This window comes from Pan paniscus, chromosome 10 (genome assembly GCF_029289425.2).
Source record: "Pan paniscus chromosome 10, NHGRI_mPanPan1-v2.0_pri, whole genome shotgun sequence".
NCBI lineage: Eukaryota > Metazoa > Chordata > Mammalia > Primates > Hominidae > Pan > Pan paniscus.
Window position 1 is genome coordinate 108,234,011 of NC_073259.2, and position 13,107 is coordinate 108,247,117.

The following is a 13,107-nucleotide window of genomic DNA, read 5'->3' on the forward strand; positions in this document are numbered from 1 at the left end:
GCCCAAGAGAAGGCATGAGTTGCCCAAGGCTACACCATGAGTCACCAGCACTACAGCTTAACTGTGCACACATGCAAACCTGTATGACCACCTCACCATGCTTACCTGTACCCCCCAACCTCCCAGCACATCACCCATGCTAAGGGCCCCCAGACCTCCCATCCCACCTTCCCCCATGCTACCTGTTCTTGTATAACTCCAGCCTGAGGGCGTCTCTCTCTTTGGTTAACTCCTTGTTGTACTGCAAATACAGACCAAGGTTAAGTCAGGATATAGCAGGCAGAGGAGCAGTTGGCCGACCGGTAACAATAGCTACAGTAACTATTCCACAGTAATACTTCCTCACTCTGAATCACACTTGACATTTTTTCAAGGCATTTCCAAGCCCATGGTCTCATTTGGTTTTTTTTGTTGTTGTTGTTTGTTTGTTTGTTTTGAGATGGAGTCCAGCTCCGTCACCTAGGTGGAAATGCAGTGTCATGATCTCAGCTTACTGCAACCTCGGCCTCCCAGGTTCAAGCGATTCTCCTGCCTCAGCCTCCTGAGTAGCTGGAATTTACAGGTGCCCACTACCACACCCAGCTAATTTTTGTATTTTTAGTAGAGATAGGGTTTCACTGTGTTGGCCAGGCTAGTCTCAAACTCCTGACCTCATGATTCGCCCGCCTAGGCCTCCCAAAGTGCGGGATTCCAAGTATGAGCCACCGCGCCCAGTCAGTCTCATTTGTTTTTAAAAGAACTTAGTAAGCGTGAAGGGACAGGGAAAGAGATTGAATTTACAGCTGGCTAACAGAGGCCCAGAGGGATTACATAATATTGCTATTGTTTTACCGTTATTACTACCACTGTTTGAACCTTTATTGAGTGCTTCACCAGCCACCATGCTAACAATCCCATTTAATCCTCACAACCACCATGTGAGACAACTACTATTATTACCTCTATTGTGTCAACAAAAAACATGGGGTATTAGAGGTTAAGTCCTTGCCTAAGATCACTCAGACAGAGCTGGGATTTGAAACCCCAGGTATATCTGATTCTCTAAGCCCATTTGTTCACTGGGGGTGGGGGCACAGACAGGAACGGGGAAATCAATTTCTTGTTCACTTTTTGAAAGGATGATGCATTCACATAGTCCAAAGCTCAGAAGGTACAGAAGGGAAATATCGCCCAGCCACCCTGTTCCTCTCTCCTGAGTTTTTTGTGTTTTATTTATTTATTATTTTACTTTAAGTTCTGGGATACATGTGCTGAATGTGCAGGTTTGTTACATAGGTATACATGTGCCATGGTGGTTTGCTGCACCTATCAACCCGTCATCTAGGTTTTATGCCCCGCATGCATTAGGTATTTGTCCTAATGCTCTCCCGCCTCTTTCCCACTAACACCCTCCTGAGTTTATGAATCCTTGCAGATATGTTTTATGTATATGATCATAGTATGTATGTAGACGTAGACACACACACACACACACACGTTCCCTCTCTCTACACAAATGGTAACATACTAAAGATACTCTTCTGTACCTTCACAGTACAAGTACCATATTCCCCACTTAGCACTTGGCAAAGGCCAAAGCTAGTTAAGGGCAGGGTGAGCACTTGGCCTCCAAGCTCAATGTCCAGTGCTCGCTCCCCACAGGGCCCCTAACTCACCCACAGAAGCGGACTCAGCCCCAGGCTATGTCTAACAACCACACACAAAAGCAGCAAGAAATGGCCCTGCTGCCTTCTGGGCAGGACATTCCATCCTGCAGAAGGAACCTTTAGGCTCACTCCGCCACCTGGGAAGCCAGGCTGCCAGGGGATGGGGCAGGCGGTTGGACTCACCCTGTCTGCTTTCTTCTGCTGTGTGGAGACAGCAGAGAGCCTGCTCCAACTCTCCCACACACTGCCTGGAATACTAAAGGCGGCTGGCCAGATCCTCAGACTCCTGGAATGAGAGAGGTTCAGATGGGGCCCAAAGGACTCCCCCTAATGGCCTGTCAAAGTGCCAAGTTGAAGGATGATGGGGTGCCCAGATTCCGACCTTCTTTCTGCCTGGCAGCATGCTGAGTGTAAGCCAGGCTGTAACTCAGCTTTCTCTGATACAAAGATTTCTACATTCTGAATGTGAACCTTTGGTAGAAAAGCCAAAAGCTGATAGAGAAGGGAAGAAACATTCTCCAGAGGACAGGAGGGAACTTCACACTCTCTACTCACCTGTAACTGCTCCCTTAGGGCTCCCTGCTTTTGGTGGCACTCTTTCTTTTCCTATAGGAAGAGGAAGACAGAGCTCTTACTAGGGGGAGGCAGAGATGGTACAGCAAGGGACATGCCCCAGGACAGTTTCACCCATGGGACCAAGTTATCAGGGACCTTATGGGGATGGGGTGGAATCTGAGGGGTGAGCCTTCTTCCCCAGGCTGGGACTAGGTGAGACAAGACTGAGGTCTCTACATCTGAGTGCCTCCCAAACCCAGCAGTCATGTTGTAAGCAAAGAGTTACTTCTTCCAACTGATCCACCATTTCTTGGTTCTGTTGTTTCTGTAGAAAGAGTTAAAAGAAGGTGACTGAGGATGGCACCCTTGACTCTATTCCCCAGATCAGGAAGGGGTAGGCAGCAGCCAGGAATGGATTTTAAAGGCAAAGTTCTCAGACTCAGTGGAAACATGAACTGGTAAACTCTCCTCAAGCTCCCAAGGAAAGAGGATTTGGGTCTTTGTTGGTTTTGGCCCACAGCCATAGAACTGAAAGTCTGAATCTGGATTCTCTCAAAGGGACAGTAACATAAACCTCTAGAGATGAAGTGTGAGAAAAGCCCACCCTTCTGCCAGCTTGTAATTTAGAAAGGTGCATTCATTCAACAAATATTTACTGAGCACATATGTGCCAGGTATGGTTCTTAATAGCAGGGATACAAGACAGAAAAAGACAGACAGGAGCCCTTGGCCCTGAGGTTTTCATTCTAGTGGGCTTTTTTGTTTTTGGGGTTTTTTTTTTGAGACAGAGTCTTGCTCTGTTGCCCAGGCTGGAGTGTAGTGGCACCATCTCGACTCACTGCAACCTCCACCTCCCAAGTTCAAGTGAGTCTCCTGCCTCAGCCTCTCAAGTAGCTGGGACTACAGGTGCGTGCCACCATGCCTGGCTAATTTTTGTATTTTTAGTAGAGACGGGGTTTCACTGTGTTGGCCAGGCTGGTCTTGAACTCCTGACCTCCTGATCCTCCTGCCTCAGCCTCCCAAAGTGCTGGGATTACAGGCATGAGCAACCATGCCCAGCTCTAGTGGGCCTTTAAACCTTGGACTCTGAGAGCTAACAGAGACCTTTGATATTCTCTAACTTTACCTCCTCAGGAAATGCAAGCCCAAGGAGAAGAGGTGGCTTGTTCAGAATCAAAGAACAAATTAGGGACTCAATCAAGGTAAAAATACAGGGCTCCTGACAACTAGTCAGGCTAGCACTTCCCCAAGAAGCAACAACCCCAGGCACTCAAAGTACCCTAGGTTGAGATGATATTAGGAAGATTCAAACTGTCAAATTCAATTTCCCAAGATCTGTTCCACAGGAGATAAGCAGATCTTACTCCAGAGACCACTGATTGAAGGGCATTCTGGTCCCAGAACCATGGAGAATTCGAATATGAGGTGGAAAACTCAAAAAAAAAAAAAAAAGCTAAACTCTCTGGAGAGTAGAAGTCTGGGAGAAAAACAAACCAAACCCATTCTCCTATTGCTACCCAGAGACACTGTCAACGTTTTGAGCTCATGGGGAAAGTGTGGGCTTTTCACATTGTCAATGTCTATGCTAAGGGAGTAAGGCAGCCTGAAACCTTTCGTTCCTAGATCCCATAGTCCCCATTCCCCTTCCAGCTGGAAATCTATGCTGTGACCAGAGGAACCAGAAGCAGGGTGAGAACGCTTAGTGGACTGGGTCCTAAGATCAAAGGCCAGTCTCGTGGCAGTAATGACAGTTCCTAGGGGGACTGTGATGTCACTATATTTTACTCCTCCCTGGGGTGGGGGCTGGCTATCAGCATGAGGCCCGAGTCACCACTTTGAGATGTGGGAGGTGGGTGCAGGGCCAGGACCCAGGACCTTGGAGATGTCAGCCCAAAGACCCCAGGGAGGTCAGGCTTGGGGCAGCAGAAGGTGAAGACTGAGTATGGAGCAGGGAGCCCCAGAAGTCACCCACCCAAAGTCACCCTGGGGCGACTGGTGAGGGCAAAGGCTGGGCTGCTGAGGGGGAGGGGCTGGCTGACAAGATTTTGGTTGGGGGAGCCCAGAGGCACTGGGTGGGGCCCAGCCCAGTGTGCCTCAGGAGTGCCACAGACTCTAGCAGCAGTCCTGCCATTGGAGGGAGCCTGGGACGGTGGGCCACAACCTGGTGCATTTACCTTTTTCTTGGCCATGGCCAATTTGCTCTGTCAGGTTTCCTCCGATATCACAGGGCAGGGAGAGGCGGGGATGGGGCCACATCAGCATGATCCCAGTGACAACTACTAAACACTTCTAGTAGCCTACCACACAGCTGTGTGACTGAGCCAGGGGAGGTGTAAACAAGGTCGCACTAGAATGCATAATAGGGGTATGGCCTTAATGCTCCAAGCCCATTGGTCTATGAGAAAGATGAAAGGGAAAGGAGGCATGGCCAGGCAGCAGCGTGTCCAGAGGGACCTGTGGCCTCACAAGGAAAGCTGCTCATGCAACCGCTGTCTCCGCTCACTCTGGGAGAGAGGCAGGGCCAGCTTTCATTTTAGAAACTTTAAAACTTTAAAAAATAAACTTTAAAAATAATATGTCTGTGTACTTTATATATGTGTGTGTCTATATGTGTGTGTATCTATGTGTTCCTCCGGAGCTGTCTTCATTATCCAGCTTCTGTGCCAGGCCTATGATTTTGGCCTTTATTTTTCATCTTCAAATGGAGTAGAAGAATTACCAGTATTCCATCAATTGAGGTACAAATCCTGTAAAAATGGAAAAATCCATAGCACGCTTGATGATTAATGAAGCAGACTACATTATCCAACATTCCAATGAGACAAAATAATCACAGTGATTTCTCTTTTTTGGAAAAAGTTTCTCTTATTCTCCTACATTATTGTTAAGATTTTTTTTTACACAAGAAACATGTCTAATATCTTTAAAAACACAAAGCTTTTGGGCTGGGCATGGTGGCTCACGTCTGTAATTCCAGCACTTTAGGACGCTGAGGCAGGTGGATCACCTGAGGTCAGGAGTTCGAGATCAGCCTGGCTGACATGGTGAAACCCTGTCTCTACAAAATATACAAAAAATAGCCAGGTGTGGTGGGGTGGGCACCTGTAATTCCAGCTACATGGGAGGCTGAGGCAGGAGAATCGCTTGAACCCGGGCGGCAGAGGTTGCAGTGAACCGAGATCGCACCACTGCACTTCAGCCTGGGTGACAGAGCAAGACTCCAACTCACAAAAATAAATTAAATAAATAAATAAATAAATAAACAAAGCTTTCAATTTAATAAGCATTCAAAGCTCCTTAACAGTTTAAAGCAAATACAGGGCCCTTCTAAAGTAAGGCTAAATGCTAAGTGATAGGGGAGAGAAAAAGGACATAAATAACTCCTACTCTCATGGGGTTAATCACTAAATTCTATTTTTCTAGAATCACCTGGAATCTCTAAACCTTGCAAATGAATCTGAATTTCTCACTCAATACTTGGCTATGACTTACAATCATGAAAACCAAGAACTGTGTTATGTCATTGTGTATTGCTTGTTATGTGAATTCCACACTAGGTTGGTATCAATGGTTGAAGCTTTCATGATTTGATCCATAACCTTTGTGCTTCTTATCCCAAACCAAACTAAGCTTTTTTCTAGAGTTCTACAATTTGTAGTTAGTTAGTGTACAAGAGTGGTTCTCAAAAATGTAGTCTCTGGACCAGCAGCAGCTAAGAACTTTTTACAAATGCAAATTATCAGGCCCCACCCTAGAAGTGATGAATCAGAAACTCTGGAGTAGGGCCCAGCAATCTGTGCTTCAATAAACCCTCCAGGTGTTCAAGAACCTCTGGCATACAGCAGGTAGAAAAATGTGTTTCCTTCTGTAGGTCCAAAGCCAGGGATGCTATATGTTCTGTCTTGATATGAAACAATGACATGCAATTAAAAGACATAAATCTCCTTCCTACTTCCACCCTCCATCCAATGTGTTTTATTTTTATGAGTTAAATTAGAAAACAAGTGGCAATCAGAGATTTAGTCTAAAAAGTGTATTTACAGGTAACAGTTCTCATCCAGCCTGATCTCACACAATACCATTTACATCCTCTTACATCTAAAGTTTTAGAAAAGGATCTTCACAATGTAAGTCTCAGGCACAGTAGGAGTTCTATAATAAAAGATCAAGTAGATCTGAATGTCCAAACTTATTAGAAAAAAAAATGGAATCATTGGTTATATTTTCAAATTGCATTCAACATGAAATTAAAAGTTTTGAAATTTTTTCACCTTCATAATAATTCTAAGTTAATAGAATTAAACCAGAATACTCCATTCTTTCAAAGCCTCTAGCCAGGCAAAATTTTACTCTATTACTTCTTGCTTTCAATGGATACAAAGGAGAGTCCTGGTAGGCACATTTTGTATACCTGCAAAGATGTAGAACAGTTTCATCTGTTCAATATTAAAACACAAGCCCTGTAAACCTTAGATGGTGAGTGTAATACTTCAGCACTAGCACCAAAGCCTCAAATGTGAAAAGATACCAAGAACACCACTAGCAAACAAAAGAAAACTCTCAACCAGGAGCAGTAGTTCACACATGTAATCCCAGCACTTTGGCAAGCCAAGGTGGGAGGATTACTTGAACTCAGGAGTTCAAGACCAGCCTGGGCAGCATAGCGAATTCATATCTCTACAGAAAATTTTAAAAATTAGCAGAGCGTGGTGGCACACACCTGTAGTCCTAGCTACTTGGGAGGCTGAGGCGGGAAAATTCCTTGAGCCCAAGAGTTTGAGGCTGCAGTAGCTATGATCATGCCACTGCACTCCAGTCTGGGTGACAGAACGAGACCTAGATAATTACATTCTGTCCTGCTCCTGTTTACACTAAAATCACTAAGTTAAAATGCTTTCATTCAGCAGGATAAAAATTAAGTAAAATGTGACTTTGGAGTTTGGCTAGCAAAAAACAAAGAAAAAATACAGCAAAATGACAAATTACTTACTGGGAAAAAGTTTTTGTAACTTCAATGACAGATAAAAGGTTTGTATCCTTAGCTTATAAAGAAATCTTTAAAGTTACTCAGAAAAAGACAAATGATAAAAAAAGATAAAATATTTTATAATTTTATAAAATTACTCAGAAAAAAACAAATGATTTCCAACAGAAAGTGGGCAATGGAGAAACCGGCACTTCCTACAAAAATAAAAATGGCCAGTAAGCACGTAAAAAAGATCCAAAAGCACTAGAAACCAAAGAAATGTAATGAAAACAATATTGTCTGCTTAAAGACCAGCAAAGATGACAGATGGAAGGAGGAAACTGGAGCTCTGTCACTGTTGGTGGGAGTATAAACTGAACCAATTTTCCTGCAGGATAATTTGAAAATTTCTATTAAAATCCCTAAAACTGTTTTATATTATTTTCCTCCAGAAATTCTACTTCTATGAAATCAGTCCAAAAATGCTTGCTCGAGTCCATTAAAATGTATATATAAAGTTCATTTTAAAGCACTTATGAATTTCAGTTGGCATAAAGTTGAAACAATGACCTTTAGTTTTAAGTTGGTAACAAAAATAAATTCTCTATATATCACTTACTCCTTTCAGAAAAACAACCCAATACATACCTCTGTAGAAAATGTTTCTTCTGGATTTACCCAAATAACATAATAAATTCTCATTATTTTATTGCTTTTTAAAATGTTTTATTTATTCATTTTTTTGAGACGGAGTCTCGCTCTGTCGCCCAGGAATGCAGTGGCGCAATCTCGGCTCAATGAAACCTCTGCCTCCCGGGTTCAAGCGATTCTCCTACCTCAGCCTGCTGAGTAGATGGGATTACAGGTACGTGCCACCATGCCCAGCTAATTTTTTCTACTTTTAGTAGAGACGGGGTTTCACTGTGTTAGCGAGGATGGTCTTGATCTCCTGACCTCATGATCCACCCACCTCAGCCTCCCAAAATGTTGGGATTACAGGCGTGAGCCACAGCGCCTGGCCTATTGTTATTTTTTTAAAAAGACTAAAACATGTTATATTACAGACACCACTGACTCAGTATGTCAAAAGGCTTAAGACTGAATTAGATCATCTGCTGAACTTTAAACTTAGTACTTACCTCTATTTGTAGATGAAGTTTGAAGCAACTGTTTGGCTTTGAGGGAAGTATGAGGCAAATTTTTCAGCCTTTGTGAAACTGTTGAAAAATAAGGAATTATAATATTTGCCTGGAAGTACAAGATAAAGGCTATGGTTTCTGACACAAACTTGAAAATTTATCAAAGAGTAGAAACCATAAGGTGCAAATATGTTAGAATCCTAGAAGCAAGAGACCCTGTTCTCCACAAAAAGAAAAAAAAAAAAGCCAAAAAGAAACAAAAAAGTGATGCTTAGTGCATTAAGTTGGAAAGAAAAGGGGATGGAACATAAACTTTTAAAAATAGTTTCTTACAGATGAGAAAATCTCCAATGTGTCAACTGGTCAAAATAGCAAAGAGAAAACAAACCACCAGCAAACATGCTACAGATGCAAAGAATACAAAGATAAAAGCGATAAACACAGCACACAGTATAGAATAAAGTAAGTGCAGCACTTGTCCAATGCAAAAAAGCAGATTTTGGCAAAACAGTTATTGTTAGATGAATTACCCTAATGTGAAACCATAATCTCCAGACTACTTGAAAAGGAGAAGAAAACTCAGAACCAAGCAGGTCCTCAGAAAGTCACAATCTAGTAGCTTCATCATGTTCAGTATCATGCAGCGTACAACTAATTTTTTATCTAGGCTGTGCACATATGTATGTAGGTGGAGGGTTGTATGCAATATTGGCGTGGGTTGAGGGGTCTGGAGGAGTCAGACCATCTGCCTTTTAAAGTTTTCAATGAGGAAAGCAAAGCTTTCTTCCAAACTCCCAATCTATTAACTGCACTGAAACTCAAAATTAGCAGGTAAGCAGCAGCCCAGGGCTATCCAGAGATAAAGCGGTTCCAATTTCTCCAATATACAGTTACTATGGCTCTGACGGACTGATGAGTCTCACACCTACCAGTGCAGTCATCTATTTAAGTGGCTCTAAAATATTTTAGTTACTCTATTGATTTGAAAGTCAGACTTCCTATACCCCTAGGATTTATGTGCAAAAAAGAGCTCTCATCACTATAAATCTAGCCAGACTGCATAAACATTATTGGGGTGATAAAGGGATACTTGACATATTATCAGAAAGAATTAAGATTTCTCATCCAGGTGTGGTGGCTTACGACTATAATACCAGCACTTACAGGCCTTTGGGAGGCCAAGGCAGGAGGATTTGCTTGAGCCCAGGAGTTTGAGACTATCCTGGGCAACACAGGGAGACTCTGTCTCCACAAAAAAAATAAAAATAAACAAATAAGCCAGCTGTGGTGGTGTGCCTGTGGTCCCAGCTATTCAGGAGGCTGGGGTGGGAAGAGTGCTTGAGCCCAGGAGGCTGTAGTGAGCCATGATTGCATCACTGCACTCCATCCAGCAAGGTCGATGGAACAAGGCTCTGTCTTAAAAAAAAAAAAAATTCTGTCCCATGTATTGCTTAATTCTATAAAAACTTGAAAACTATTCTTTTCTCACAGATAATAAACTTTTTAAAAAGTAACAAATGTATTTGATTACAAATTTTATAGCACTCCAAACATTACTGTAGCTAAATAACATTGGATACCAACTTAACTTAAATATTGCCAGGCAGGCAAGCAAAAAATTATCCATATCTAAAAACTCAATTTTTTAATGGGTTATCTTATTTCTACTGCACAAAAATACAGGTTACTATCAGAGTATTTTTGTTTGTTTGTTTTGAGATGGAATCTCACTTTGTCATCTAGGCTGGAGTGCAGTGGCACAATCTCAGCTCACTGCAACCTCTACCTCCTGAGTTCAAGCGATTCTCCTGCCTCAGCCTCCTGAGTAGCTGGGACTACAGGCACACGCCACCACCACACCTGGCTAATTTTTGTATTTTTAGTAGAGACGAGTTTCACCATGTTGGCCAGGCTGGTCTCGAACTCCTGAACTCATGATCCGCCTGCCTTGGTCTCCCAAAGTGCTGGGATTATAGGCGTGAGCCACCACATCTGGCCTTAGAGTATTTTTCATCTAAATATTTATTCATATATGTTTTCAACCATTTATATTTTTATTCATCCATTCACTCACTCGTTCCTGTTTTTTTGTTTTTTTATTCACTCAAATAGTTTAGTATCTGCTTTACTCCAGGTACTGTCTTAGGTATAATGTATTGAGTAGGCAACTAGGTGGATACAGTTCCTATTCTCATGAAACTAATATTCTAGGAAAGGGGAGAAAGACAATGAGGCAGTGAAATATAGGGCCTGCCAGATAGTGATAGTTGCTAAGGAGAAAATTAAGTAGAAAAGAGGGACAAGAAGTAGGAGATTTAAGTTGCAATTATAACTAGGGCGATCAGAAAATATTTCCCTAAGATGACATTTGCACAAAGATCTGAAGGCAGATAGGAAGTCAGTTATGCAGATATGTGAAGAAAGCATTCCAGATGGAAAGAACAGCAATTGTAAAGGTTACTGAGATAGGAGCATGCCTTGTAGGTTTGAAGAACAGAACCTAGGCCGGTTGTTGGAGTAGAATAAATGAGGGCAAAAGGTAACCAACTGAACATACAGTGGCAGTTCACAATATCTATTAACCATTAAAACAATTTTTAATAAAGATTCAATATCAAATAGTATCTATAATAAATGCTTCTGGAAAGATCCTATTTGAATTAATAGCTACGGTGACTCCAATGGACCCTACCCTACCCTACCCTAAGGACACACCTATTATGTGTGTCATAATAACAACAGCATCTACAGACAAGCAAAAACTGTGCATTGGGAATCTGAAGAATAAGATTACACACAGAACCAGGTCATAAACTCTAAATGTGCCTGATACAGAAAGAATGAAATGAATGATTTTCCCAAAATGCCACAGTCATATAATATTACTCAAATAACAAAAATCCAATGTTATTCTGAATTATCAATCTTAATTTGATGAGTTTTCTAAAGACAAAATTTTTTTTTTTTTTTTTTTTTTGAGGAAGAGTCTCGCTCTGTTGCCCAGGCTGGAGTGCAGTGGCGCAATCTTGGCTCACTGCAACCTCCGCCTCCCGGATTCAAGCAATTCTCCTGCCTGGCTAATTTTTGTATTTTTAGTAGAGACAGGGTCTCACCATGTTGGCCAGGCTGGTCTCAAATTCATGACCTAGTGATCTACCCACCTCAGCCTCCCAAAGTGCTGGGATTATAGGCATGAGCCACCGCACCTGGCCCTGATCATTTATATTAACTATACAGTTTTTAAAAATCAATATTTCCATAAAGAGAATCATGACTTCCAAGTGTTTTATTTCCCAAAAAATTTTGAGCCATTGGACTAGACAGTCATTTATTTCTTATAACATTTATTAAATAATTTGCCAAGCCTTTATGTTTTAAGTCCCATAAAGGAAATGCAAGCCCCAATTAGGCCTTATGCTTCTAGAAATACCTGCTAATAAAGTGCCTCCCACATCACTGGTGGTTAACAGATGGCAGTAGAGAGAATGACAGACAACAGGAAGTGTGTTGATACCTTTGTTTCCTTCAGGGGTTGGCTCCTTCTTTTCTTCCTGTACTATGGACTCCTCTAGGTCCTTAGGGGTTGGGTCTAAAAATTCCCACTTTTCATTGGCATAAAACACAGACCTCCGACTATCACTATGTCCATTCCCAGGATGGAAAGAAGACATCAAATTTCTATTGGGAAAAATGATATGTGTTATTAACAAAAACAAAATAAAACAAAATGTAATCTTATGTATATAGGATTGGCAAAAATTAAAATATCTGATAATATCAAATGTTGGTGAGAATATGGAGAAATTGGCATTCTTATACACTGCTGGTGGGAGTATAAATTGATAATATTACCATGGAGAGTAACTCAGCAAGGTACTGCTAAGTTGGAGAGGTGCCTGCCCCTAACACCCAGTATTTCTTAAAATAAATCCTTACATACGTGCACAAGGAGACACAAACAAGAACATTCACTGCAACACTGTTCATATTACAAAAAAAAAAAAAAAGTTACAACAAGCTAAACATTCATCAACAGGAGAATAAACTGTGGCATATTCATATAGTCAAGTACTATACAGCACTTAAAATGAACTCATTCATTCAACAAATGTTGATTGAGCCTACCACATGCCAGACACTATCTAGATGCTTGGAATATCCTAGTGAACAAAACATAGCAAGATTATTGTTCTTGTGGAATGCACATTTCAGCTAAAGCTATCTGTATCATAGGGATAAATATTTTTTAAATGCTGAATGAAAAGTGAAAGAAAATGGAAGAATTATAGGTACAGCATGATACTGTTTTATGTCTTCAGATAATACTGTTAATAGAGACTATTTATAGATACATACATATGTAGTAAAACTATTTTTTAAAATCCACACATGAATGACAATAATCAAATACAGAATATTGGCTACCTCTGTAAAGGAGAAGAAGAATAGGATTAATAAGAGAGGATTTGGCTGGGCACGGTGGCTCACGCCTGTAATCCCAGCACTGTGGGAGGCTGAGGTGGGAAGATCACTTGAGGTCAGGAGTTTGAGACCAGCCTGGCCAACATGGTGAAACCCTATCTCTACTAAAAATACAAAAATTAGCCATGTGTGGTGGCGCATGCCTGTAATCCAAGCTACTAGGGAGGCTTAGATGGGAGAATTGGTTGAACCCGGGAGATGGAGACTGCAGTGAGCCGAGATTGCACCAATGCACTCCAGCCTGGGCAACAGGATGAGACTCTGTCTGGAAAAAAAAAAAAAAAAAAGGATTTTAATTGTATCTGTAATGTTTTGTTTT

At 41.7% G+C, this 13,107-nt stretch overlaps 1 protein-coding gene and 1 non-coding gene across 3 annotated transcripts in view; both read right to left on the minus strand.

The window, feature by feature from the left end:
* The window catches only part of LOC100982411 (golgin subfamily A member 2), an 18,329-nt gene extending 13,939 nt beyond the window's left edge, over positions 1-4,390 (minus strand). Inside the window, exons 1-2 of the transcript XR_010108878.1 lie at positions 4,184-4,390; positions 2,202-2,252 (exon numbers count right to left, since the gene is read on the minus strand). This is a non-coding gene — a transcript (golgin subfamily A member 2). The remainder of the gene's footprint in view (positions 1-2,201; positions 2,253-4,183) is intronic.
* LOC134728495 (TBC1 domain family member 2B-like) overlaps positions 4,376-13,107 on the minus strand; it is a 27,523-nt gene continuing 18,791 nt past the window's right edge. For both annotated transcript variants that reach the window (XM_063593585.1, XM_063593586.1), the window contains exons 2-4: positions 11,821-11,984; positions 8,307-8,384; positions 4,376-4,948 (exon numbers count right to left, since the gene is read on the minus strand). In XM_063593585.1, coding sequence (XP_063449655.1) covers positions 4,917-4,948; positions 8,307-8,384; positions 11,821-11,977 — 267 coding nt within the window. In that variant the 5' untranslated portion in view covers positions 11,978-11,984 and the 3' untranslated portion in view covers positions 4,376-4,916. The remainder of the gene's footprint in view (positions 4,949-8,306; positions 8,385-11,820; positions 11,985-13,107) is intronic.